At 40.5% G+C, this 27,987-nt stretch overlaps 1 protein-coding gene across 8 annotated transcripts in view; it reads left to right on the forward strand.

Annotated features, from left to right (window-relative positions):
• The window catches only part of IL1RAPL2 (interleukin 1 receptor accessory protein like 2), a 432,870-nt gene extending 405,473 nt beyond the window's left edge, over window positions 1-27,397 (forward strand). For 7 of the 8 annotated variants that reach the window (XM_027687227.1, XM_027687228.1, XM_027687229.1 and 4 more), the window contains 4 exons: window positions 3,494-3,639; window positions 9,946-10,089; window positions 13,801-13,971; window positions 23,853-27,397. In XM_027687227.1, the coding sequence (XP_027543028.1) occupies window positions 3,494-3,639; window positions 9,946-10,089; window positions 13,801-13,971; window positions 23,853-24,550 (1,159 nt within the window). In that variant the 3' untranslated portion in view covers window positions 24,551-27,397. Of the gene's footprint in view, window positions 1-3,493; window positions 3,640-9,945; window positions 10,090-13,800; window positions 13,972-21,862; window positions 22,626-23,852 lie in introns of those variants that run through there. The other variant, XM_027687233.1, reaches the window with a different exon arrangement.
• Window positions 27,398-27,987: the final 590 nt, after the last annotated feature.

Below are 27,987 nucleotides of genomic sequence, written 5' to 3' on the forward strand. Positions count from 1 at the left end.
AAACAGCAGCTTTATTTCTTCAGATTATCACCCACAGAAGTCAACTGATGGTTATGAAATGCTCAGACAAGATGAGGTTATGTTGTATTTTGTTAGGAGGGGGTGCTGAGGGCCGGAGATAGAATTCCCACCACTAGCTGGACAGTGTGCTGGGTACTTGACAGAGAAGTGTGGAAATGACAGCCCTCTCCTGAAAAGCTTATACTACTTAAGTAGACAATTTCTGGGCAAAGAATAAGAAACATGATGCAGGAAAGTGAGAGGGAAGATCACTGTGCCATGTTGCCAGTTGAACTGCTTTGCTTTGGAGAGGTACTTATGTACTCACAGGTCTGTCCTTTCATCTACAGCCTATTGTTAAGGAGTAGAAGGAAGGCAGTAGAGTTCATAGCCCTGTTCACTGTCCAGATCCTCAGCTATATAAGGAATGAAAATATCCTTTCCGCTAAGTCCCGTCTCACATGCAGGTTAGTAAAGGTTTGGAAGTAATGCCTTGGTCTTGCAAAGAGACCCAGGTGAGGCTCTCTTAGAGCCTTTACATCTTTGATCATACAAAGCCTAAAAATTTTAAGAAAATATGGTCTCAAAGGAAAAGTATTTTAACTTCAGATTCAACTTAGTGCACACGTGCATTGGAAAAAATGTGACAAAAGATTTGAAAAATCCAAACTGTTGGATAATTTTCAAAGAAAACATTTGTATTCTGAAATGGTACTTCCTTTTCTAAAATTCATATTCTTAACTGAAAAATATTCACGAGACAAAATGTTTTGATTCAACTCAAATAAAATGCTTCAGCTTGAAGAAAAAGGCACTGTGTTGTTTTTACTTCACCCACCTTTTCTTTCTCTCTTTCTATCCTGTTTGTTGTGAGTTGTCAAGTACCATTGATTTAGCAATGTATTAAATGATGTAATTACTCTTAGTTTGTTCAGCAAACCAGAAAAATCAAGCTATTATTTTCTCACCTTGTGAGAGCTGGCATGTGTTGACAGTGTCACTGGTGAAGTTTCCCCCATCTCAGACAGGGACAGAGCTTCATCTTCAGGGGGTGCAGAAAATGCTGTTGGACCTGTAAGGTCTTACTTGTTACTCTATTCCTTTTCTAACCCAAAAATATTATGCTCAGTGTTCTCTGAACCAGCCACAAAATGCAATTAATTAAAGGCTGTACACATATTGAAAAAATGTGGGTGACCAACTGTGTATTTCCAGGCAATAATGAATCATTAGCTGTAGAGTACTGGTTAAAAGAAAAGAGAGGAAAAACAAAAAAGCAGGAATGAAAGGTTCAACACCACCAAGAGCATTCTATGCTTTGCTGCCAGCACAATGCTTAAATGTTTGTCAGCATTTTCATGATAGATCCTGTTCTAAAGAGTTCCCTTACTGAAGATTGCAATTAGAAGTAAGATAAGTCAAAAAAATTCTCAGTCCAAATGCATATTCTTTGTTTTATGAAAGCTCCTTTTTAGCTGATCATATATTATTTAAATTTAGGTTAAGGGTCAGTTATTTTAAATAAATATAGTTTGGATATAGTTCAAAATAATAGTTCCTTTTATTTTAATTGTAATCTGTCTTCATTTTTTTTCTGTGTAAAATATCCTGATTACAGGATAAATACAAGACAATCAGAACATTGACAAAGTGCTCCAGATTAGTGTCCCAGATATCATCTCTGTTAAGGATTATATAGTTCCTTGCAGCAGGATTTGTTGGCCAAATTTGTCAGGCATATTGTTTACCAGCAGAGGAGAAAGACTTTCCCGAGTCTTTATATAGATAGCAGATTAATAGGTAGATGAGAATTGATTTATCTGACTCCCAATGATTTAGGCTGAGTCTGCAAACAGACCAGACTTTCCGAGGAGGTTTCTTTTCTGACCAGAAATGATGCAAATTCAACCTTTCTTCCATAATTTCACCACTTGTACTCTGGACCAGAATTAAAACAAAACAAAACCATAATAAATGAAAATTAATTTGCAAAAAAAGATGAAATCTAAGTTTCCAAATGCAACACACACACACACACACACCTGTTTTTAAACTAATGATTTTCCTCTTGTTTTTTTGCAAGTTACACAGCCACAGTGAAAGAGGCTGAATCATTGTGGATGCTCTGGTACATCTTCTGAGTTCTGTCAGATCCCACATGCCTTTAGAGGCTGTGTGCTGTATGAAATCTTACTGTAAAGATGTGGTTTATGGCGGTCAGGATTGCATTTTTCATTGTCTAGTGCAATGCTCTCATACTTCTCTTCTGATTTGCTTTCAAATTTGGAGTGTTATGTGAAATCACATACATAAGAAAATGTGTGTGCGCATTGGAAACCCCAAAACAACTTTGGTTTATAATAGAGAAGTTTGGGGTTTTCTGTTTATTGACAAATGTTAAGGTCTCCAGCAGCAGTTTCTGTCCAGAGCAGGCAGCACTCCCATTAGTTACTTCCTGACCAGTTGCCTCCTTTTGGTCTCTGGAGAAAATATTTCATGTTTGGGGAACCTGGATTTTATTTGTACCTTTACCTCACAGTGCTGTAAGCAGCCTTTTCAGAGAAGAGACTCACTGAAGTGCAACGTGCAGTGGTGAGCTCAGAGGTGTCTGCCAGGGCACCCCACATTTTATGTTTACCCCCTTCACGTTAGGCAGCAGTACACAAACAGGATCAAATGAACCTGGTAGATTTTACTTGACGTTACATTTCCTTTATCAAAGGAGCAGCAACTTTTCCTTGAACAAGTGATAAGCCTTTTGAGAGAATAGGGTATTGTATTTTTAGATTTAATGTCAGCAGCAGAAAACACTTGCATTTACTTTGCATTCTTTTTAATGTTCACATGAGAACAGTGACATGAAAAGACTGTACCTCTGGCCTGAAAGTCTGCTAGAACTTTCTATTCCCTTTGTGGGGATTTTGCATGTCTCCTCTGTCCTCTCAAAGGAGCAGAGAGCTCTTGTTCTTGACACTGTTCCCTTTTAAAGTCAGGATCTAGCCCCAGAAAATAGAGGAAAGTTACAGAGAGTAGCACAACTCCTTTTGTTAGGTTTCCAGACTGCATTAAAATGTATTACAATACCCAGCCTTTAAAATACTGCCTTATAATTTGTTCAATGATGGCTTAGTAGCACATATTTGCTTCTGGAAAATGGATATTTACTGCTTCTTTTAAAAGAAGCGTTGTTTTTAGCATTTAATTCTGATGGAGCCAGTGTAAACAAGCCACATGCAACCATTGCACTCATGGCCACTATTCTTTACTTGGTTTAGCTCCTCACTAGACATGGAAAGAGAAAAAGGCTTTTGGTGATCATGAAAGATGCCTCTGAGAAGTCTTTCAGGCAGCATGAGTCTCCTTCTAAATCCTTGTCCCAGAGTGAAGGAGGCCAAGGGACACTGTCTATCTTGTGCTGAGAAATCACGGCTCTTTTGGGAGTCTTCCACCCATGTTAATTCAGCTAAAGCAAAGCCTGTATCCTTCCTTTCAGACTCCTCAGAGAACACCTTGGAGAAAAAGAAGTTGAGTTGACATTGATCTTTGATGCTGTAGGGGAGGCAGACCTGGCCAACTACACGTGTCACGTGGAAAACAGAAATGGACGGAAACACGCCAGTGTCCTTCTGCGCAAGAAAGGTAATTCTCTCCATTTCATTATCTGTGCTCTTGCCCTTCACAGCAGCAACAGGTCAGCCAGAGGTCCTGCTGACCTCTCTGAGCCAGGCTGGACTCCTGTGTGCCTGCTTGGAGCTGAAGTAGGCTTGTGTACAGCTTCAGTTTACCATTTGTGAAACAAAAAAAATAAAAATAATTAATTGTTCTTCAGTGTCTAGCTATTCAGCCTTGAAGGTGATGCACTTACTTGGAATACAATCACCCATAAAGCACCAATATGATCAGTGGAAGTATTTTGGCAGTATTTTGGTCTAAACAACCTATGTATTTGACCCAGAGTTGACTGACTAGGCCAGAGGTAATTGTGTGATGGAGCTAAAATGTGGATTTCTCAGAACAGGTACTTTGGTAGTGATGTCAGATGTTCTCGTATTTCTCCACTTCCTGGCTTTGTGTTTTAAATTTAAAGCTTTAAACTGTCACCATGCATTTAGATTTCTAACTTCATTGGGAATGAAAAACATTGCAATGGGAGCTACAAGTTGATGGAGAATTACCCCATCGTGGTTGTCTTGCTTGATACTGCTCCTGATTTGGGAATACCACTACAGATGAGATATCTGTAGCAGAAAGGAAACCATTTGGACTTGAATGTGCCAAATTAAAAGGTGCTACTATGCACTGCTGTGTGTAGAAGTCATTATCGTAAAGAGTTTAACAGTTCCTCATTACAGTTCTTATGTTGTTTGTTCAATCACCTCTCCTATTCATAAGTAGGGTGGCATTTAAATTTGATAGTGATCTCTCTAAGATACAGTATATCAGGCAATACAAAAGCTATAAGAAAAGCAAAGGAAGGTTACACACTCAGGAGAAAGCTGTTATGGGAAACTACAGAGCCATCAGCACAGGGGATTGACTTAAGAGTTAATACATTGTCCAGATTTCTGCCATCATTCCTGGCTGTAAACTTTTTTGCCAAAAGCAGAGGAGAAGAAATGTCTTCTTGAGGAGAACCTGAAGGTGCAGTTCCAGTCCTTTGTATGTTTTCACTATGGCAAAGCACGTGCTTCTCAGCAGGTTCTGGGTTACAGTGTTAATTGAAAAAGCCAGTGCTCTCCATGGTCATGGATGCAGCAAAATCCCATACAAGTGTCACCGTTTGGAGAAGGTTCAAATACACTGTTAGTACCTGAGCATGCTGCAGATTGACTTTGGAGCCTAAGGTAGACATCACCATGGGAAAAATGAACTAAGACTCAGGTGGAAGAATAAGAAGAGCAGCCAAGGCCTCTCTAGATGGGGCATCACAGTTCTGGAAAACATCCCTAGTCATCAGTTCCTCCTGAAGGCACGCTGGATGCTAAGCATTGTGTTTGATGGCTACAATCTGTATCAAATGAAAGGTGAGGGAGGTGTGGTATTGCAACAAAAAAGGGCTACTAGAGAGAAGAAGCTTTTGGGTCAATGTCTTCTTTTTTTGCTATTCTTTCATGTGACCCACAGGTTTTACGTGTGGAAGTAGAGTGTGCAGTCCTGTCAGAATCAGCTGAATCAAGTTCTGCTTACTCCATTCCCTCTATATATAAGAGCTTTACATCCTCCTAGAAAGAAGGGCATAACATAGTTATATTTTACATTAAGTAATAAGAAAAATAAGAAAAAAACACCAGAAGTTGTAAACCAGTCTGAGAAACAAGGTTCCACAGTTGTGGTGTGGAGCACACACAAATGTATATTCAACATGGGTGAGGGAAAAGCTGTGAATGATGCCTACCTGGACTTTAGTAAAGCCTTTGAGATTGTTTTGCACAGCATTCTCCTGGAGAAACTGGCTGCTTATGGCTTGGATGGGTGCACTGCTGGCTGGGTAAAGAAACTGGCTGGATGGCCAGGCCCAGAGAGGGGTGGTGTGTGGAATTAAATCCAGTTAGCAGCCGGTCACAGATGATGTTCCCCAGGGATCAGTACTGAGGCCAGTCCTATTTAATATCTTTATGAATGATCTGGACAAGGGAATCAAGTGCACCCTCAGTCAGTTTGCAGACGACACCAAGTTGGGCAGGAATGTTGATCCAGCAGATCATTTTCCTCTCTACTACACACATTCATACATACAGGAGGGTGGGAAGGCTCTGCAGAGGGATCTGGACTGGCTGGATCAATGGGATGAGGGCAATTATATGAGGTTCAACAAGGCAAAGTGCCGGGTCCTGTCCTTGGGTCACAACAACCCCCTGCAGCTCCAGGCTGGGGCAGAGTAACTCAAAAGCTGCCTGGGGAAAAAGGACCTGGGAGTGCTGGAGTCACCATCCCTGAAGGGATTTAAAAGTTGTGTAGATGTGGCACTTGGGGACATGGTTTAGTGGTGGGCTTGGCAGTGCTGGGTTAACAGCTGGGCTCAATCATCTTAGAGGTCTTTTCCAACCCAAACGATTCTATGATTCTATGATCTAAAGTGACAGGTTGTCACAACTTTAATTAAGGAGTCTGGTCATCATGATGAAGGATTAGCCTCTTTAGTGCAAAAAGCATTATACCTTTCCTTCTACTGAACCTCATAAATATACCACTGATAGTAAGTGTATCTATGTTGGCACTGTTAAATGTTCTTCTGTGTGCATATATTAGAATAACAACCCAGGTTTATTTATAACAAAAAAATGCAGATATTTCAGAGCTCTGCTGAAATTATGGAAGAAGCACTGCTGAATACAGAATTTGGAGGTGGAAAAGATCACTTTGCAGCTACTATTTCATTTCTCTCTGCACTGTGGCTGTAAAAAACTTATAATCCCCTCAGGCATTCTCAATAGTTGATTTTCAAGCTATTAAAGTGTCATTTAAAATAACCACTGTATTTTACTGTGTCCTTTGACTGCCTGTCCCATTGTCCTGTTCGTTATTTATTAAGTTCTTACAAATACTTGACCAAACTTTTCCTTTCTGCAACTTGATTTAATTACTTCTTATCCTAGCTTTCTCCAACTTGGATTTGACTGTATTCATGAGCCAGGAAATACTACTGTACTTACAGACCTGGGACAAGATTTAGGGCAGAACTGGTAGAAAGCTGTTGACCAACACCACTTCTGTATGTCAAAGAAAGGACCATGGATTTCTGTTGCAATGTGCTGCAGCTTTCCAGGTGCTGAGGCAAAGCAGCAGCACAGATCTCTCAGCCAGAGAAATCCCCCTCCCTCCAAAGTCTTACCTCTTAAGAGCTGCATTATCCATGTTTGACAAGAGGCATTTTTAGCTCTGTTTTGTCTCCAGGCTGACACAGTGCTGTGGTTTAAACCTGCCCTCTCCTCAAAGGTGTGATTGCAGCATGTCAGGTCTACAAAAGGTGGCGTTAGTCATGAGTCCTGCTAAACTAGGATGGCTTGTGTAAAAAAACAGGAATAAACCCCAAATCGAAGTTGTAGATTAGTATAGGAGTTTCTATAGTTCTTTTTTTGTCATCAGATGGTTATTTTTAACACATATTTTGCTTTAAAAAAGAAACATTAACTGTTCAGGTATTTAAGGTAAAATATATTGAAGTCTTTTGCTGTATCAGTGGTGTGGTCCTCACGAATCCTCAGGAGAATACAGGAGTGCTATCTGCACAGCACCAGCATATCAATAGCCCCAGAGCACGTGTCATCATTTATGATTACTTTCATTGGGCTTTTTTGACTGAAAAAGAACCAAATCCAGTTATAAACACCCGAAGTTACCAGTGCAAAGACAGAATCAGTCATGCTGAGACCTGAATACCACTGTCTGCTGTCACATTCTTCTTTACTGACTTAATTCAAGACTGCATTGTTACTTCTTTCTAGTAGTTCAGAAGTAAGTGCTGGGCAATCCTGGGTTTGGTTAGCTTTTATTTTTTTTTCTGTATGCTGTCCTAGCATATTTGATGCTCAAATTACATGGAAATGCAATATACACCCACTTGTCCCTTAGTTGTGGGAATGGTTCAGGATTCCCTTCAAAAGAATTTGAAAACAGTCCAGTATTTTAGTGGTTGAAGTCTACATAGTCTATAATATAACTGTACTGGAAGATGAAAAGTTTGTCAGGAACTGCAGAATAAAATCAAGCCAGGCTTTTAGTAGAAAGAAGCAGTGAATTGAGATAAAAGTAAATATTATGACTTTTGTTCACAATTTATTTCAAGGAGGCTGCCTTTAATCAAGACATGCAGGGAACTAATTTGGGGGGTTTTTTTGATACTGATGTAATACTAAATTATGAGGAACTTCTAAAATATATTTGTCTCTCATTTATTGGGTGTTTAGGAGACTTTTGCTATTTTAAAGACCATAATCCTCTATAATGTGTTGTGGGAAGGTCCTTCTACATTATTTTACAGAATATTATTATTTGCTATTTTTCAGTCACTATTATAGCAGAAAGGCCAGATTCACCTCCTTTCCTAATGTTGGAAATGCTGCCTTCCTTATTGACCTCAGTGAGGACCACTTGAGGAGGAAAGAATTAATCAGAGGCTGAGACTAAGCTACAGTAGGCAAGAAAACTGAACATTCTGGGTTTTTTTCTTTGTCTCCACCTTGGAATGGAATTAAGGAGCTCAGAAGCCTTGTTTTTTTCCTCCTTATCTGTGGACTCTAGAAGAATTTATGGTGCAGAAGGACAACTACAGGACATGCAAAAGCAGATCAGTTTTGCCTTTTGAGCTGGATTTTGTGGTTTTGCTTAATATCCTGCCGTTCCCCCCAAAAGTGGACACAAGTTGGAGCTCCTGTGTGGGCTGCAAGGCTCAGCATTTCCAAACTGGCAGCTTTGCCATCATCTCAGTTTCCTAGCAAAGAAGATTCAGTGCAACAAAAAAATATTTTTTCCCCAAAAAGTGACTTTAACCAACTCTGTTCTCCATTTGCCCAGATTTATCCCCAGAGCATATGCTAAGCTTTATCATGCAGCGTAATAAAAGTCCCATGAATTCCCTGTGTTCTCACAGAGATTAAATAGCTATTATAATAGACTTTTTCCATCTATTAGTCCATGACTTCTTGCCAGCCAGACATCAGAGATACTGTAAACTGGGAATAGCTTGACATCTGATGTTAATTATTGAAATACAAGGCTTGGCGAGGCAAGAATAACCCCAAAAGATACACAACTAATTTGCTTTTTATCTTGAAAATGACACAAACGACATACAAGTAATTTTTTCTGACCTAAGTTTTAGAAGCGTAAAGATCACAAAAACTTTGTCTTGCCTGTATTAGTTTTGCAACTTCTCGTTGTATTTATTACAGCAGCAAATATCTTCATGACGTCTTATCTGAACTAATATGGAATGCTACAGTCAAATTGTCATCCTCTGTCTTTTATGGCTAAATAATATGCCAGGCAGTGTTAGGAGCAATATTACATTCAGAGGACATTTCAGGCTAAAAAGCAATGCTGTTCAAGTTAAGGTCTTACATCAAATGGAGCTCTGGACTGGTAATCAAGGGGTTTTATCCCATTCTGTCATTGGTTTGCTGAGTGACCTTGAACATGTTGCTTCTCTTTTCTATGCCTCTGTTTCCCCAGCTGTAAGAGTTGGATCACTGTGTTTGGATGAATTTGTGAATCACTGCTTGTAATGTTTCCTAATAAAAGCATCCCAGTAGGAAATTTTAACTAGCATTAGTTCCCATTAAAGTATAATGTGTACTCTACAAGCATGTGAGAACTTTGTTAGTAGCCATCACAATTCAAATGAAGTGGCTCTTAGCAGCCTGATGTGTGCTCCTGGCTTCTCATGTTATCTTGGGCTTTCTGGATGCTCCATTCATTTTCCAGTGATCCAGCTGAAGCCCTGACTTGGCAGCTCACATCACATTGTCCACAGGCTTCACAAATATAAAACCAAAGTTCTTTAATTTGGGGATGGGGAAATGGGGGACTAGAACCTCCCCAGTGAGGTACAATATGTCTGGTTCTATATTCCATATATATATAATATGTCTATTCTCACATGCTGCATACAGCATTTGATGCACTCAGCCAATGCAGAAGGTTCAAACTCCACAAGCTCATTTTGATTAATCCTCTGTGTAAAAGCACTACATAATTCCCATATAGAAGAATTACATATATAGCCTCAAATGCATTCTGGATTTCAGATGGTGATTTCAGATGAGTGGTAGATGGAGTAAAAGAGTAAAGTTAAGTAATAGGTAATGAACAAAAATATTAGGCATTCCTAATGTTACAGTGGTTATAACTGGAAGCTGCAGAATTTTATGTGGAATTGTATGCTGGATTAGAGCAAATAAAGCTTGGAAAGATCATAACCTTGTTGTCTTTCCTTGCTAATTTTAGATTTGATCTACAAAATAGAGCTTGCTGGAGGACTGGGAGCCATCCTTCTTCTGCTTATTTTGCTCGTGACCATCTATAAGTGCTACAACATAGAGTTAATGCTGTTCTACAGACAGAACTTTGGAGGAGATGAAGCAGCTGATGGTAAGCAGTTGCACAGGAAACTCGATATATGCAATGGAAATATTTCAGAGACCCAAAGTGGTGAAGCTTCTAGATTGAAATGAATCCCAAAAGATACCTGCTTTTAGTTCAAGTTCAAACTACTAAGCATCCAATAGTGTAAAGCCCTAACACTTTCTCCCAAAGCCCCCTGAAATCAATTAGTCTTTTCACAGAAATATCACTGCCTCGTGCCATAAGCAAATGGGATTCTGAAGAATTGTTCATGGGTCTGTTATAGAGACTTCAGCATAATTTGTGAACTCATTCCTTGGGGAAACTCTTTACATTCATGTCTCCAGTGCCATATATGCCCAGGATCACTTCTCCCGAGGTCTGTACTGCATGTGGGCAGCTCTTTCACCAGGTATTCCTCATTAAACATTTTCATTGAATTCCCATCAGGCTGCCAATGACCTCCTCTGACTAGTGAGAGGTGATTGTTATCAAGGCTAACTAGTTACCTCAGTTAATTGGGAGACTGTAAACAACTTAGTGGAAATGTAAAACTTCCCTGGGGAGTATGTTTGGGAATAAACTAGGCTGTTTTCCATTTTTATTTCCTCACCTTCCCTCTCACTAGCTTATATTCTATTTGGTGCCTAAAGCTAAAGTTGTATTTTTAAATGGCAACTTTAATTCTGTGAATTAATTTAATTCTCTGAATTCTATTCTGACTATAGAACATTCCTGTGAAGCTTGAGTAAGCCCTGTAAACTAAATCCAAATATTTCTAATTAAATCCTATTATTATGTTCTTAACACATATCATAATTAATATGTTATTAATATGCATCTAAGTAGTATCTGCTAAAGATCTGAAGTACAGTGTTGAATGCAGGTACTTGCCATAGTCCACTGCAACACTTAATGAGCCACAGAGGCACTCTGGAATGCTACATCTAGAAACTATAATGTGTTTGAAAAAAGAGCAGGGAACACATTACCCATACTGCCAAAACAATGCATAGACATGTTCCTTTCTGCAGTTAGTGTTACTGTTATCACAGTAATAAATGTTTCACACTGGGTAGATATGGTGTGAAAATGTTCCACCACAATGAAATCCGTGGGCTTTTGGAGAATGGATGGAATGACATCTAGGGGATTTTAGAATAAGGAGCGATAAATAGCAGGACTAGAGTTCAGGAAACTGGCTCTTTCACAATCTTCATATGTGACTGGCAAAACATGAAATTATGTTTTTTTCATGCTATATGATACTGCACAATATTTATGCTGGTACTTAGGAGAAAGTGAAGGGTGGGATTATTTGGGAAGTACTTTACCTTAAACACTTTAGGATTATAGCAACATGACTTCCCTGGCTCACCCCAACAAAAAGTGGTAACTTCCTTCACCCTGCTTTGATTCATTTATCTTGTGTTTTCAGTGTGAAGCTGCTGCGTTTTATTCATGGAACTTTTTTGGTTCGATCACTTTTTAATTTATGAAACAGTATTGTTTTCTGGTTGTTTGGAGGAAGCCCCATGAGTACATAGGGTATTTTGTGTGCATGTTAATTCTGAAAACAACCTTTTATTTTTCCAGTGCATGATTGTAGACCTACTGCATCTTTGTGTCACATTCTGATCCTGCAGAACAAAAGATGGAGGCAGAATGTTACTGAAGTCAAAGCATGTATGGGGATGTTTCTACTAATGCAGGCTATAGTGGGATTGTACAGAGCTCCTATGAGCAGTCAGCTGTATTGATGCAATTGCAGGGTCATTTTCCATTTATACATATTTCTTTAAAAAAGAAGATTTGGGAACTCAACAGATTTGCTTTATTCCTATTTCTAAAAATACCCTATGTAAGCAATGCTGGATGCATTCATTTCCTGTATTGTGTGTAGCATTGCTTTTAGAGAAAATGACACTGAGGATTAAAGGACCCATTTAGAAATTGGCTCCAAACAGTGCTGCTTCCAGAGCACTCAGAGCAAGTGGTAGGCAAGCATGGACAGGTCCTTCTGCTCTGTCCTGTGTGTGTGAAGCTTGTGAAGAGGGAGTTGAGACCATGATGTAACACAAGTGTACAAGTCTCAGGAGCCTGGGGGAACTGGTTCTGTCTGCATCTTGCTCACTTGTGTTGTGAGCAGAGGTGACTGGAGAGGGCAGCTGTGCCCCTGCAGCTGGAAGGGGTTGGAAGCTCCGGGACCGCTGGCACATGGATGTGCGGCTCTCACGCTGCTCCGCGGCCGCGCGCAGGGCTCTGCTGCCTCTGCAGAGCTCACAAACATTTGCAGGGATGTTGCCTCTAGGATCACTTGGTGGCTGGCATCTCTTAAAAGGTTTTGGCAGGCTTTGTTATGGACAGGGGAGCAGGTTTTGGACAGGCCTCCAAAGCTGGCTGGCCTGTTGATTTCAGAGGAATATCAGCAAGCCAGGTGGACATCTTCCATCCTCCCCTACAGCTATGGTGACACTAGGCAAATTGCCTTTTACAAATATATAATTATTCATGTGCTTTGACTGTAGCTCTGACCCTCATGGGTCTGGCTTTGTGTCAGAAATTATAAGTAACTATCATTTCAAGGTCATCAAGGAATATATTGTATTACGATTAGGGTTTTTTTTCTTTTTGTCAGAATATATTGATGATTTTTAACTGCTGTAATTATCTTTCATGTGCACTATTCTTTACAGATAATTGGTACTCAGAAACCCTCCATTCATGCAGTTTTGTTCTCACAACTATTTGATTTTTCATTTTCTGTAAATAATGGCAGCTGTGCTCTTCCCTGGAGACTGAATTGCTGAAGGTTGACTTTTCCGATACACTGTTTTCCATTACTGCAGAGGAATAGGAAAGAGAAATGTCACTAAGACAGTCTGATGCCAGCATGGATCCTGAGCTCAGTAGTGGATCACTTCTGTTCCTGGCATGGTCACCAGCTCTTAGCTCCATGTTTCAGAAGCAGAGCTGCAGACAAGCCCCAGTGCTGTGCAGGAGGAAGAGGAGGAGGTGTATTGCCCTTTCTATCCACCTTTGGATGAGGTTTTGCCTCCACTCCTGAGCTGCAGGGAGATTGGAGGGGCAAGTCTCTCCCTGAGCCCCATTGCTCTGGGAATTATTTCTCTCTCAAACTGTGAGCCCCAAATATTTCAAATGTTCTGGGTCAAGTGACCTCTAAAATTATTATATTGATTTTAGAACTACAGGATTTTCTGAAAAAAATGCTTTAAACTGTTTGTATCTGGCGTTGTTTTTTTGCATAGTCAGTATTCATTGGGTTAAGTCATTACTTGTGAGAGGAAGTTTCCTTGCTCAAAACTTTCCAGGCACAAAAACTTTTCCAAGTTCAAAACTTTAACATAATCCTAGCACTCTTGAGGCATAGGAATTGAAAGATTTCCATTAGCAATATGTAAAGGATTAAAATTAAAACTTTCAGGTTTAGTATTTTGTATCAAAATCTTGCCCATGACCTTTTCAGCTGTGACATGGGTCTGACCACATGGAGCAGAGTTACTGCTCCACATGCAGAAGAAAACTGAAAGGATATCCTTTGTCTGGATCCGTAAAATTTCTCTCTGGAAGCCAGATTATATGTTCCTGTGAAAAGTCCCAATTTTGTTGGGAAATGCCTGGTCATTTCGAGGAATAATACAATTTCCTAGTACTTCCCTTTGTTCTTTCTAGTGCTCTTGCAAACAGCCAGCTGAACATGAGTTTGTTTTCTTACAGACAACAAGGAATACGATGCGTATCTTTCATACACCAAAGTGGATCCTGATGCGTTAGATCGTGACACTAGTGAAGAGGAGCAGTTTGCACTTGAAATTCTGCCAGATGTTCTGGAAAAGCACTATGGATACAAGCTCTTCATTCCGGATAGGGACCTGATCCCTAGTGGAAGTAAGTATTTCTGACCTTTCTGTTTTGTTTCTCTATGATGCGTCACAAAGGCCTGGACTGTGTGATAGTTACTAGAGGAAAACCTCTCTTTGGGAAGTGGTTGCAAAGATTGGAAAAGTTTCCTCAGCACTGCAAATTTGAGCTCTATGTTAGAGCTTGTTCCTGCATTGCTGAATTCAATGGAACTGCCATTGATTTCAGTGGTGGAGGAAGGAGCTGGACCTTCCTACAGGGAAGGCCGCAGCTCTTCAAGCAATACGGAGTCCAAAATGTCTACATCAGACACAGGTAACCAAGCAGGAAACTTCCTAAAAAGATTTTGTAGTCTCTGGTATATAATTGAAAATGGGATTACTATTTTTTTTTGCAGTGATTATTTGTTTGTCTATAGCAGCTTTACAAGTAAAAGTCATCTTTTCCATTATCTTTCTGGTTTTTTCCCTAACTTGGATGTCTCATAAAGAGCTATAATAGTTTCCCAGTTAATGGTAAGGGTACAATTGGAGTTTTGACTGAGTGTTGAATTTCTGAGCAGTGTGAGCATTGTGTAAGTCATTGATATTGTGTAAGTAGTATTAATTATTCAGAGGACTATGTACAGCCCCATGAGCCAATACTATTTTCAATGCTGACAATGAAATACAGTTGTGCATTTCAAATCAGTTTTGCTGCCATATCTGAAGATGCAGCACCACCTTTGGATGTCTGTACCAACAGTTAATGCTTTCCTAGTGGTAGTTATGGCATTTTTTCTACCAGGTTCATTTTTGAGCAAGTTAAAAAGACCACGAATCATATACATGATGTTGATGAATTTTGAGTGCATGGTATGTTTACTGCAATACCACATTTATTTGAAATGCTACCCTTGTGGAAAAAAATCAGCATTTTATAGTACAAATTCCGTTTCCAAATCACTTCCATAAAAAATAGTAGAATAGTAGAAGAGAAAATGAACTTCTCTCTGTATGTGCTATTGTATAGGAAATATGAACAAGAGAACAAAGCAATGGCTGTACTGGAGCAGATGTCCCCAAACATGAAACAGCTCGAACATAGCTGCGTTAGCAACCTGCCTGCCAAAAACCTGAAACTGCCGCCTCGCTGCTGCCAAACCCCAGTGCCTGCCCCAGAAGTTAGAGCCTGTTTCTTCTTTGACATTTGAGAGAGCTGGAAGCAGAGCTCTGAATCCTATACCACTGGGAAAGAGGAGCCAGAGCCCAGCCAGAGATCATGCAAAGTCCTGCGTAGTGGCTTGAATCGATCATGTGTGTTTGCAGCTCCTAGTTTAGAGCTGAATCCCTTTTTCTTTCTGCCCCTGCAAGGTGTGAGTTTTTCTCCCGTAGTGAGAAATTCCAGAAAGGGGACTTGGCTCACAGCCTTCTTATTTGTGACAGTACAAGCAAGTAAAAGCAAATTTTTAGATATTATTAAGAGAAAATACACCTTTTTCACAGAATTATTGTAACTAGTTGTTTCATATCCAGCAATATAGCAGAGTTATACATAGCAATTATGCAAGTGAATTAAAGAATTTAAAGTTAACCCTTCAGTGATAACTATAGTGAAGCACAAATTAATCCAAAATGAGATTCTTTTTCCCAATTGTTGTACCAGCCAACATGGTATTTTATTTTTGTCTATTTTTGTCAGTCAGGCACTCAGCAAATACTTGTCATCACTTTGGGTATTCATTAAACCTCTCTTGAAAATGTAGGGTACCTGAAAATGTCAGTTCTCATTTATGAACATTCACAGATTTAATCCCTCTTTTTTCCTCTCAAACTCACTTCTTCAGTATTATGAAAAGGCCTGATTCTAACACATGGAGCTTCAAGAACGCTTAATCAGACATAATGACAATGCAGAATAAAATGTGCCACTGAAATGAGTGTGATTTGCATGCTTTAGCTTTGAAAAAGATACGAGAGAAGACACTTTATTTTAAGTGGGGCTAAGAGGGAGGGAGAGGGGATGGGGAAGGAAGGAGGACTCGACCTCCTGTATTTGTAAGCTCTCGGTGTGCACTGGAGAAGTGGAATGTGGCCGTGTTCTGCCTGGTGCTCACCAGTCTCACAAGGACTTGCAGTGCTTAGTGAAGGCAGTGTGATGTAGAATGGGCCTGCTAGAAACTTCAGAGGTAAACATAACATATTTTAGAGTGACTGTCTCAAAAATTGGCAGATATGACAAAATATATAGCTCTCCAGGGAGATTTCTATAGAAAAATAGGGGGTTGATCACAGTTATCTTTTTTATTTTAGGAAATATCTCTTCTCACATGTGCTGCATTTCCTCATCTTTCGGTGTAAATTACATTCAATCAATGTAATACTTTCCTGCTTTGTTCTGATGTGTTTCCTTCTATATCCTGTGTGCCCCAGCGTGTGCCACTCTGCTAGTGCAGCATATGAGCTGTGTTCTGTAGGACTGTTCCTACAGTCTCTGCAGTTGTGAGGTGCTGCCACAGGAGGGTGTGAACCATTGCGCTTCCTTCCTGGCATGCAGCAGTACTGACAGCTGCTCCTTGGATTTGAGAGCGAGCAAAAAATAGATTTGTTAAATAGTATTTCATTAATTTTCTTGCACAGTTCTCTGAACAACCTAAAAAGCTGACTCTGGAAAAATTCAGGGACAACTTTGATGATGTTTTTGTCCAGCTGGCTCATCACTAACCTCTGGGGAAAAGCTGTGATGGGCTCTGCATGTCCCTGTGCAGCCAAGGGGGAGATTACAGCCAGATGTGCTTTAGCTGGGATGCACCCAGCAGCCACCTCCTTCACAGTGCATGTCTGAGCTCTGCATGTCACCTCTGTCCTGAGAACCCTCTGTTTCAGGGATGTCCATGGAGCGACTGCTGCTGTCCCTGGGAGGACAGAGGTGATGACTGTGGGGACTGAGGCCACCTCTTCACCCTTGGGAAGCAGATCCCTGGCATCCAGGGTTCAGGTCAAATGGGGCTGAGTCATGTTTTGCAGTAGGTGTTGGTTTCTGAGCCCTGTCGGGATACAAATCTTATCCCAGTGGAGCGTTTTGTCCTAGTGGGAGGGAGAACACCATGGAGGATGCCAAGGGCCTCAGTGGTGCCCATCACACCGTGGCCAGCAAGGACCTTTGAGGTGAATCTTGGTGCTGCCTGAGAGCAGCGTGGATGGACCCGGCTCCCCAGACTGGTGAGGTGGAAAAGGGGCTAAAGCAGCCACCACTCCTCTGCTCTGGCTCCTGCAGAATCCCACACAGCCATGCTGGCTGGGAGGTGAAAGGGGTGACCCAGCAGGGAGATGTGGCATGCAGCGTGCTGTGTAAGCAGTGAGACCACGTTTGTAACCCAGGAATTGAGTTGCATATTATGGGAAGTACTATAGCAGCTATTTTTTCACAAAGAATATTCTTTGGTCTTATCAAAGAGTGAGTGTTCTGCATTCTGTCGAAGCTGACAGCACATACACCTTTCTGCCTGGGCAACTTGGGCATAATTGGATATGTTAACCTGTGTAAGGAGACTGTGATCCCTGAGATGCACTTGCAGTTGTTATAGAAGTTTTTAGCAGTTCTCATTATTTTCACCCTATTAGTTTTCAGGGCTTTTTAAACAAACCCTTTCCCACAGCAAATACTCTCAAGCCCTGTGAGTTTTTTAATTCAGTGTTAGGAGACCTGAGGAGACTGAATAGTTGGGGGTGGGGGGCAGGGGTGTGTAACAGCAATAGTTATGTTTTCACCTGAGCCATTTTCTGTCTGCTAAGGATGACATGTCTGCAGAGAAAAACATCTATTTGCCCTTCACTCTTCTAAAATTGGGACTACTCAGAAGAAGATATTTTTCTCCGTGGTTTCTGCAAATTATTTTAAACCCTGAAAGTGAAGAGGTCAAAATTGTCAAGTTTGATTTTTAATACCAGCAATACAAATCTATTAGAGCATCATCTAGGTGCTCTCTAAGCATATGTACATTTGGTCTTGAGAGGATTGAAAAACCACAAACAACTCACTGCAGCTCAGCCCAGGGTAAACTGATCAGGCAGTGAAAAGAACTACAGTGATCATCTTTGCTTTACCTGAAAAATGAGAAGTTCTCAGCAAAACAGGAGAGTGCCTAAGATGTGATAAAAAGGACACAACAGTCAGTATTTCAGTTCTGGCACTTTGTAGTTTTTTCTGCCCATCTGTGTGACGTTTGCCCAGTGAATTCCAGCTTCCTGGGCTCCTGGATGAAGAAAACCCAGTAGAACCATATGTCTGGAGTTCCCACGGAGCCTTAATTAGGATGCAATTAAATGGGATGCCATTTCTTTGGAACAGGAACAACTCCTTTCTGAAGTCCCTGGTTTTCTGCTCTGTATGAATCTTACACTTAATGCCAGGCATGGGTGAGGGTAGCAGGGATAGAGAGGGATAACAGCTGGAAAAGGAAGAAATGTGAGCAAAAGCCAGAAGGGCTGGCTATCCTGTAACAGCCCACTGAAGGCCACCAAGGTGGTCAGGGAGCTGGAGCACACAGTATAAGAGAAGAGCCCAAAAGAAAAGGCCAACAAAGACAAAGCTAAGGAGGGATCTGTTATTTTTCCAGTGGGCAGCACAAAGGTGAAGGCAGCTTCTTCTCAGAGGTGCACAGTTGTTGAACAAGAGGTCATAGGTATGAGTTGCAACACTGAAAATTCCATTTAAACATCTGAAAAGTTTACTCACCATGGAGGTGGTCAGGAACTGAAACAACCCAGAGACACTGAGAAACCTCCAATCTTGGAGGTCTTCAGAACATACTGGACATAATAATAATGGCCAGTCTTCACGAACGAAGATCTGGGGAAAGGTCTTTTACCTTTCCAGCCTGCGCAATGGATTTTTTTAGGTGAGACACAGCCTGCGCTGAACTGAGCCCACCCTTTAATCCTAAGGTTCATCTGCCGGGGCCAAGCAAGCTTGGACAATGGCAGTGAGGTCCTCAGGACGTAGGTTTGTTTAGAGTGACCTTCTCATAGATGGATGGCCTCACAGGGCTAACGGGTTCCATCTATGAGAAGGTCACTCTAAACAAACCTACGTCCTGAGGACCTCACTGCCATTGTCCAAGCTTGCTTGGCCCCGGCAGATGAACCTTAGGATGTAGGTTTGTTTAGAGTGACCTTCTCATAGATGGATGGCCTCACAGGGCTAACGGGTTCCATCTGCCCGGGAGACCGAGGAATCGAACCCAGGTTGCAGCAGTGAGAGTCCTGCATGCTAACCACTAGGCCACCAGGGGTCTCGCAACATACTGGACAAGGTCCTGAGCAATACCCTTCAGGCAGGATATTGAGCTGGAGACCTCCAGGGCCCCCTTCTAACCTGCATCAGTCTATAAATCTTTGATTACAAATATAAAGAATTTTGTTTCAGCCATCTATTGCCAAGACAATTTTACCAACATTGCCCACTTCAGATATTTCAGTCTGCAAGGAGACATTCCCAGAACTTCCATATTTTCTATTTTCCTTCTCCTTAATCCCTCCTTCCTTTACCATGTCAAATACACAAAGTCTGATGATGGCAAGGGGAGGAATATGCTGAGAGGGCAGTGTGTCACACTGATGTGCAGTATTTGCTTGTTTATGTTGAACTCATCAGCTGTCCCTTAGCTTATGCTGGGATTGGACTCTCAGGAGGGGCCATTACTCTGCTCTGTGTTTCAGCAGTTCCAACTGCATTGCTGTTCTGGTCTGAGCTAACGGAAGCAAAACATATTTAATAAATAGGAAGCAATACATGCATTTATTTGTATTATAATAAAGTGGTCAGATTTAGGGTTTGGGAACTATTCAGTTAGGAAGCCGGGACTGAATTGCTCTTCTATAAATAACTTCCTCAAGTGATGGTCACATTGCCAAACACAGAAAGGCTGGTTATTTTCAGGCTGCCAGGAACCAGCCAGCAGGGGGTTGATGGTAGATATTCTTTGATTCTCATGGTGCTGGTGTTTCCCAAAAATATCCATAGTAGTTTATATGATTTCTAGTGTTTTTTCTTTCTCCCTCAACTGCTTCTGCAAATCATCTAAATCTGGTTAGTCAGTCATTTCTTTGTGTAAGCAACTCTGTATCCATGGTGTTCATTAATTTCCTTGCTCTTAGTCTGCTTGCATATTACGTTTCCTTCCAGCTTGTGGTTAATGTAGCTCATTTAAGATTCCATAGGCAGTTATGCATGATTTAATTGCAAATGGGATGCATCGCTTGGAATTCTCTTCTTCAGTGCTTCAGACTACAGTTCAGCATTACTACGTGTTGATGGTGTTTGGTGAGCACATGTTTGCTGTCAGGTGATCTGTCTTCATTACTCATGGACAACCATGCAAAAATGATGTTTGGTTTGGGGTATAACATTTCTTGCTGTCCATGCCTCCTTGGGCGTTGCATTGAACATGATGCAAGTAAGTTACTGATACAGTCACTCACAATTTTAAGTTTTTGACCTGTGGGATTTGCTTACATTTTGAGAACAATTTTGTGCCATATTGCAAAATGATGTTTAAAGGAGGGGGGAAAGGGCCAAAATTTAAAATGTTCTTTTTCAATGAAATCCAAGTGGATTAATTCTAATGCTGACATTTTATTTTTACATTCTAATTTATAATAAAAACACGCTCTTTGGGTATTAAAAACGAGTAATCCCATACTGATTTTGTCAAAACAACTTTTTCTCCCCTCACAATGAAATGTCATTGAAGTTGACACCTCCTCAGCAAAAGTGAAGTTACAGCAAAGTTATATTTATCTGATGGAAATATGTTGCTCTGGAATCTTATCATTTATCCTAGTTGGTGATGTCATTCCTGACGTCCCTGTTCAGGTTTTTTTTTGTAAGTGAAACAGAACCATTGCCTGACAACTACTTCTTAGCTCATTGGAAAGGTGAAAGCAACCCTTTCTCCATCCCACACTGCAACAGAGATTGCTTGGATTTAATACCTTCTCATGGACTCAACACTTGAGACAGACAACTGAAACTGCTGTATTTTGGGAAGTCTCAAATTCTGAAGTGAAATGAGAGCGGGTGATTTAGCAACTCATAGGTTTATGCAGTCAGACTTGTACCACTGGAAAATACCAAGCTGGAATTTCCACAGACAGGAACCTGTCTTCCTGTGCTTTTCTTCACAGAAATGTTCAAGTTGTGCACATTGGACATATTGTAGAGTGCACCCAATGGAACCACATGCTCCAGGAAAGTTGTCACCAACCTTCAGTAGTAATCCCAAGCTGAAGTTATTGGGAGTACTGAGTACTTCTGGACCAGATGGCTGGAAATGTGGCTTTCCGGTTTCCTAATCAGTGTACTTTATCCTCAGTGCACCAACAGGCCCCCTGTTCACTGGCCAAGTCTATGGAGCTATAACAGCTCCAAATGTGGAATTTGAGAGATCACCTCAAGGTCATTTGGGAAGGTCTCTGTTAGTCAGCTGAGGACAGAGCTCTAACCTGTTGCAATATCCAGTAAGAAAGGTGGGCATGCCAGAACGTGGGAGAGGCACCAAGGGAAGAAATGTCCATCTGAGAAAAAAGGGATTTTTTCCTGTTGTCTTCCCACCACATTCCCTGGTTGACTAATGCAAAGTCTGATGAGTTTTTGATTGCGATGGTTTAATGGATTATTGCTATTGAAATGATTGCCATTGGATATTTGAAGAGATGAAAGTGGACTGATTTTTGTTTGTTCTGTTGGTCTGTGTTTGTTGGATGCATATTGGATATGCGTGGCCGTGCTTGGCACTAACCTGGACACGTGGTATTGCCCAGTATTGTGTCCTGCAGAGAATTGTCTTGTACAAAGCAGTGTCTGAGTTGTTTGAAGGAGGGATGAATATGTCTCGGGAAAGATGCATGATAGTTTGTTGTTTTACTGTATCTTGCAGATTCAACCTCTAATGATGAAGCTTCCCACCTAAATTCTTTCTTTTTGGGAGCAGAAAGAAAGGAAGAAAATGAAGAGTCTGAGCTGTTGATACATTGGGATAATCTCTTTCCATTGTATTGAACATTTCTACCTTTCCTTACGTTTTGTTTCACCAGTTCTGCTTATCATTTTCTCATTGTTGCTGATTCTCTCCCCTCTCTGCTGCCTCTCCCATGGATTTTAATGTTGAATTTTTTTCATTAATGAGTAACTATTTTACACAGAACAATGTGGGGGTTTTCCTCATAAAATATTTCAAGGAAAAAAAAACAAAATGTAAATGCTGCATGATTAAAGAGTCATAAACCATTAACTAAAAGTCAGGATTGTTGCATAGACATTTGTAATGTATGTGTATGTCTTAAATTTTTGTGTGTCTGTGGGATGTTTGCAATTGCCTCTTTTTTCCATTTGTGAAAGAAATTCTTCTTGCTGCTAAGTGGTGAAATAAAACATTGGTAAAGGCAGATTTGATGCTAACTATGCCTTCAGTCTCATGAAAATAAGCTATTTTAGAATGTTACTGTTGGCCTATTTTGTAGCTATTTGCTTTACTGGAAGTGGTGTGAATAAGCATGCTGTGGTATGGTGCCTGGGACTATAAAAATGAGTCTTGCAGTAACAGATGTTGATTAATGATGTTATTTGTAATTATTGTTCCTGCTAGAGGGCAGGTGTGTAAAGAGAGGCCCTGCCCTGTGCTGAGTAAAGATCTGTTCTGTGCAGCTCTTGTGTCCAAGTCTTCATTTATAACACGTGCTTTCCTCTGTTGTCAGGTGGCACATCCCCAGTAGCATGGTCAAAGAGGTTCATGTAGTTTAAAAACACAAAAAGATATCCTGTCTCGAGTGCTATGCAACCTATGAACACTCTTCTGCCCTTAGTGGTTTTTTTAAGTGATTTCATTTTTCTGGTCTTGACCCAAAACCCATTGAAATTTGCTGAAGTCTGTTCATTTGAATGGGTTTTGGATCAGGTCTGTAAGTAGATCTCTTTCCCATCCTGTTCCATGTCAGACCAGCGTAATCGGCTTCTCTTCCCTACCATCCCTGGGATAAGCGAAACTCAGGGAGCCAAGTCCAACTCCAAGAATATTTTGTAGTTCCATAAGCTGGCATCATGGAGCTGATGATGGGCTGGCATTTCTGCTTACACTGAACAGTTGCAACTCCTTGGCATGCATGAATAAAAGAATTCTACTATTTTCTTTGTCACTGATGTCTCAACAAATAAATACCTCCAATATGTTTAAATTTTCCATTTGTTCCTGTCACTTGTGAAGTTTCTGTTAATACCTTGGGGTACATAGAAGCACAGGTTCCTGATATTAAAACAGACCATTGGGCCACAAAGAATGTTCTTGGGCTTTGTGGTCAATACCTAAAGAAGAAAGAGCTACCATGATGCTTCTATGCAATAAGCACAAGTTCTGCATGTGATGAGGGTTCATTTCTTTTTGAGCACTTGCAAGTTACGGTTCATACACCCTGCAGCACCCTCATGTCCTTGCATCTGAAACACGAGAACTGCTTCCCAGAGTGTGCTTCCCTCAACACGGTGTTGATCATAACCAATGTTAATGTTAAAATTTACACAAACATTACATTGATCTTGACCTATATTCTTTTCACTGAGTGAACTGTGTGTTTTTAGTCACTAATGCATCTACACAGCGAGGATGTTTTGTAAATGTCGTTCTGCTGCAACAAACAGGGAAAACTAGCAAAGGGTGGAGGGTATTATTAAGGAGTTTTTTATGTGTACTCCATAAATGGAAATATGTTGTGATACACAATCCTGTTTTTGTTGGAGTATATTGAAATGCCCATTGTCTTAAACAGTGTGGATCAGTAAGCTGTAGGATTTTGTTATACTTGATTGCAAGCCTAATGTTTTGATACAATAGACTTCTTTACTCTTTACTCTTTCTCTCTTTCTATAATTTGTAGCCTACATTGAAGATCTCACAAGATGTGTTGAGCAAAGCAGAAGACTCATTATCGTGTTAACTCCAGACTATGTTCTCAGGAGAGGATGGAGTATTTTTGAGATGGAAAACAGACTCCATAACATGCTAGTCAGTGGCGAAATCAAAGTTATTTTGATTGAGTGTACTGAATTAAAAGGGAAAGTGAATTATCATGAAGTGGAATCTTTAAAGCACACCATCAAACTTCTCTCAGTGGTCAAGTGGAAAGGACCAAAAAGCAGCAAACTGAATTCTAAGTTTTGGAAGCGCCTAGTCTTTGAAATGCCAGGGAAGAAAAAGGAGGTGGTGTCCCGGCATCAGGTCCTGGATTCTGCAGAGCAGGGCCTTTTTGGAGACCTCCAGACTGTCCCCTCCATTGCTGTCACGGGCACTTCTGCCACGTTGGTGGAGTCACGGGCTGATTTAACTGACTACCATCAAGCAGACTCTGTGCACATGAGACATTACTGCAGAGGATACGAGTACGACGTGTCAGCAGCGACACTGCCAGTCGCTTCCATAAGCAACCACCACACGTACTGTAACATTCCTCTGACGCTCCTGAACGGACAGCTACCTCTCAACAACGCCGTGAAGGACCCCCAGGAGTTTCACAGGAACAACCCATTGCTACCTTTATCAGCCAAGGAGCTTAGCTTCACCAGTGATATCTGGTAGTGGACATCAGGACTCTTTCGAGATGCTTCATGACCGCCATGAAGACACATTTTTAAAGGACTTTGCCCTAACCCCATGGGGTGAGAAAACACATTCGAAGCAGCAGCACACTTGTTTGCTTTTCTACTTGAACTTTTTTGTTTACATTTACAAATTATTGACAAAGGGGGCATTCTTTTTGTAACTCAGTAATGTCCTTCCTGTCTTTTAATGTACAGTTTTATTGCTTCTTTAAAAAGGAGGGGGGAGAGAAAAAACGCACCCCATCATTTTACAGTAGGTTTACAATCTGGGATGGGTAAAAGGTCACTGTATATGGTCTCCAACATCCATACATATTTAAGTAACAGTATTCGAAATACACAGAAATTGTTGGGTTTTTCATATAGACTACAGTACAGTTTGAAATTCTAATCATGCTACAAAAATTATTATCTCCTGCACAGACCACAAGGGGTGAATCATTCTGAAAAGGAAGGAGGAGGAAACCTTCCCGCTAACATTGTCTCACAAATACTTTTTAGAAGATGACCAGCTGAAACAATGCAGATGAAGCTTTATCAATAAAGTGCATAGTAACAGTTACTGCAGAATAAATCACCTGCTCCCATCAGCATCTCTTCATTTTATTATTGAGGCATGTTGTAGTCAATGGTTAGCAATGTGGTTTTACTAAACAACTTACTAGAATATCGGAAGATGTTTAGGAGGATTTTAAACATTTTTTTTCTGTCAATTATAGATTATTTCACAACTTTTTGCAGATTTATAATGACTTTTTCCAAACAATTTAAGTAGAAATTTATCTGTTGGTCTATTCATTAATTTGAAATTTCTTATGATCCCTTGAGCCCTATTAAGATTTGTAGAAAAGGCAATGTAATTTTACATAGGATTTTCTTTCCAAAATCAGTAGTTACAATTTGAAATCAACCTTTTTGTGAGAACGTCAGCAATAGAAAATTATTACTACAGCAATATTCAGAGATGAAGTGCTAAATTATTCAGGTTTACTGGTAAATCTGACTTCAGTTGCAGTGATAATCACCTGAGACAGTTTTCTCTCGTCTATCTACCTGTCAGTTTATGTACCTTTTAAATATGGCAGAAGCAGGAATATTTCTGCTGTCTGTGCAACTAGTGAAAAGTGATGTTTTTAAGCAGCTGTTAAGGTCTTGCATTTCTCACTTATGTGAGTGATCCCATCAGTCAAATAGGATACTGTCATTTATCTTTCATGTAAGGCATTCCTGCTGCTGGTGGATGAGAAGTGTTATACAGGTACTCTGCATCAGGCATTGCTGCTCTCTGAGTACCAGTGAGATTTCCATACTCAGTTGATTAACAGTTGCAGAGTGGAGTATTTAAGGAAAACAGCCCCAAATAATGAAGGCAGAAGCCAATTTTGCAGGTTTTGGCACAGCTCTAATGAAAACACAGTAGACATGAGAGTTTTGTCTCAATGAGATCTGCTGGAGAAAATTCCCAAAAATATTTTTAGGCAGGCAGCCTTGCCTGTGTTTCAGTATGTTTTTAGCATTGTTCTCTTTGATTGCATGAATAAAAGTTAGCACTCTGCACTCAGCTGCCTGTGGTTTCATCAGCAAACAAGTTCAGTAAATCCTTGACATTTTGCAGTGGTTCCTAAATTGTACCCTACAGTCAAATGGAAACAAACACTGACCTAAGACTTAAAAGTCAAAGAATTGGCCCAAAGGCCATGAGAATGATCTCAAATGTGCAATAATTCATAGAGGTCAGTATTTTTCCATTGCTTCTTTCCCCAGTTCTTTATTCTGTGCCCTCCTACACCAGTTATTGTCTGTAAGATTTTCATTAGGTTCTAAATAATACATGTTTCTCTTGTTTTTTCTAGCATTATTATGCATTTGACACTAACACTGAAAGTGGAAATCTAGAAAAGATATTAATTTATTACACAGTATAGAAACTATAACTTGCTCTTTTGTGAAGTTAAGTTCCAAACATATAGGTGTTTAATAGACGTATTTTTCTACTGAGAAAGAAAGCGATTTTACCTCCATTATAAATATATGGATTTCAACCTCCTCCCAAAAATTTACAAAATTTGCACTGTTTTATAAGTGTTACAGACTGTGTTTACACTGGCTATGTTCTTTAATGCAAAGTGTAATTAAAAAAAAAAAGGAAAAAATTCCTAAAAGCAAACCCTGCATGAAAAGAGCTGCATATGTTTAAATGAAAAGCTGTACTTTTCATTATTTTCCTTCCCACATTACTCTAGAATCTGATTAATTCACATAGAATGTTCAGTGAGATTTTAAACCCGCTAGTTCTGTATTAAGCATGCAAACTCCAAAAAAAAAGAAAAGAAAAAACATATGCAGGTTGGTCTGCTTCTTTTATTTACAAGGACTAAATATAGGTAACAAATTCATTCACCCAATGATAATATGTCTCTTAGAGCAGTAGTTATTCCAAAGCAAAATGCAGTCATGTTTGCATTGAGGAAACATGAAAAGAACAGTTTTTCTGTCATTTTGCAAAAGCACATTGAGTGTCTATGTATTGATATTTTTTAGTTATAGATGCCAAGTCACAATCTGCTTTAAGATTTCTGAGTGTGTATTGAGTACTACGACAATATATACATGAATTGGAACTGCCTGTACCCCTCTGCTTCTAGTGTGGGGATGGGGAGCTGAGCTCGGGAGGCCTCTCGTGGACTCAGTTTCATGTAATAGCAGTATAGAATCATGGAATTGTTTAGGTTGGAAAAGACCTCTAAGATGATCAGGTCTAACCGTTAACCCAGCACCGCCAAGCCCATCACTGAACCATGTCCCCGAGTGCCACATCTACATGTCTTTTGTGTATCTCCAGGGATGGTGACTCCACCACTGCCCTGGGCAGCCTGTTGCAGTGCTTGACAACCCTTTCAGTGAATAAATTTTCCCTAATCCAATCTAAACCTCCCCTGGCACAACTTGAGGCCGTTTCCTCTTGTCCTGCCACTTGTTACTAAGGAGAAGAGACCAACCCCCACCTGGCTACAACCTCCTTTCAGGTAGTTGAAGAGAGTGATAAGGTCACCCCTGAGGCTCCTTTTCTCCAGCCTGACACCCCCAGCTCCCTCAGCCTCTTCTAATCACACTTGTGCTCCAGACCCTTCTCTTGCCCTTCTCTGGACATGTTCCAGCACCTCTATGACATGCAAGAGGCCACATGCTTCCATAGGTAGCACTTAAGGGTCTGGAAAAATACAGTCAAACGGTGAAATGCATCCATCCGTGGGATTTGGGTAGCACAGGAGCTTGTCCCACTGTGAAAACCACCACCGTAGCAGCCCTCCAGCAGGATCCCTCATGGCAGGAGTAACAGCTGGATCAGGGCCTTGGTGGCAAGAATGTGAACCTCATTAGCTGAAACAGAAGGGCATATGGGCATTTTGCATT

This window comes from Neopelma chrysocephalum, unplaced genomic scaffold, assembly GCF_003984885.1.
Source record: "Neopelma chrysocephalum unplaced genomic scaffold, ASM398488v2 Primary Assembly neopelma1_73b, whole genome shotgun sequence".
Taxonomy (NCBI): Eukaryota; Metazoa; Chordata; class Aves; order Passeriformes; family Pipridae; genus Neopelma; species Neopelma chrysocephalum.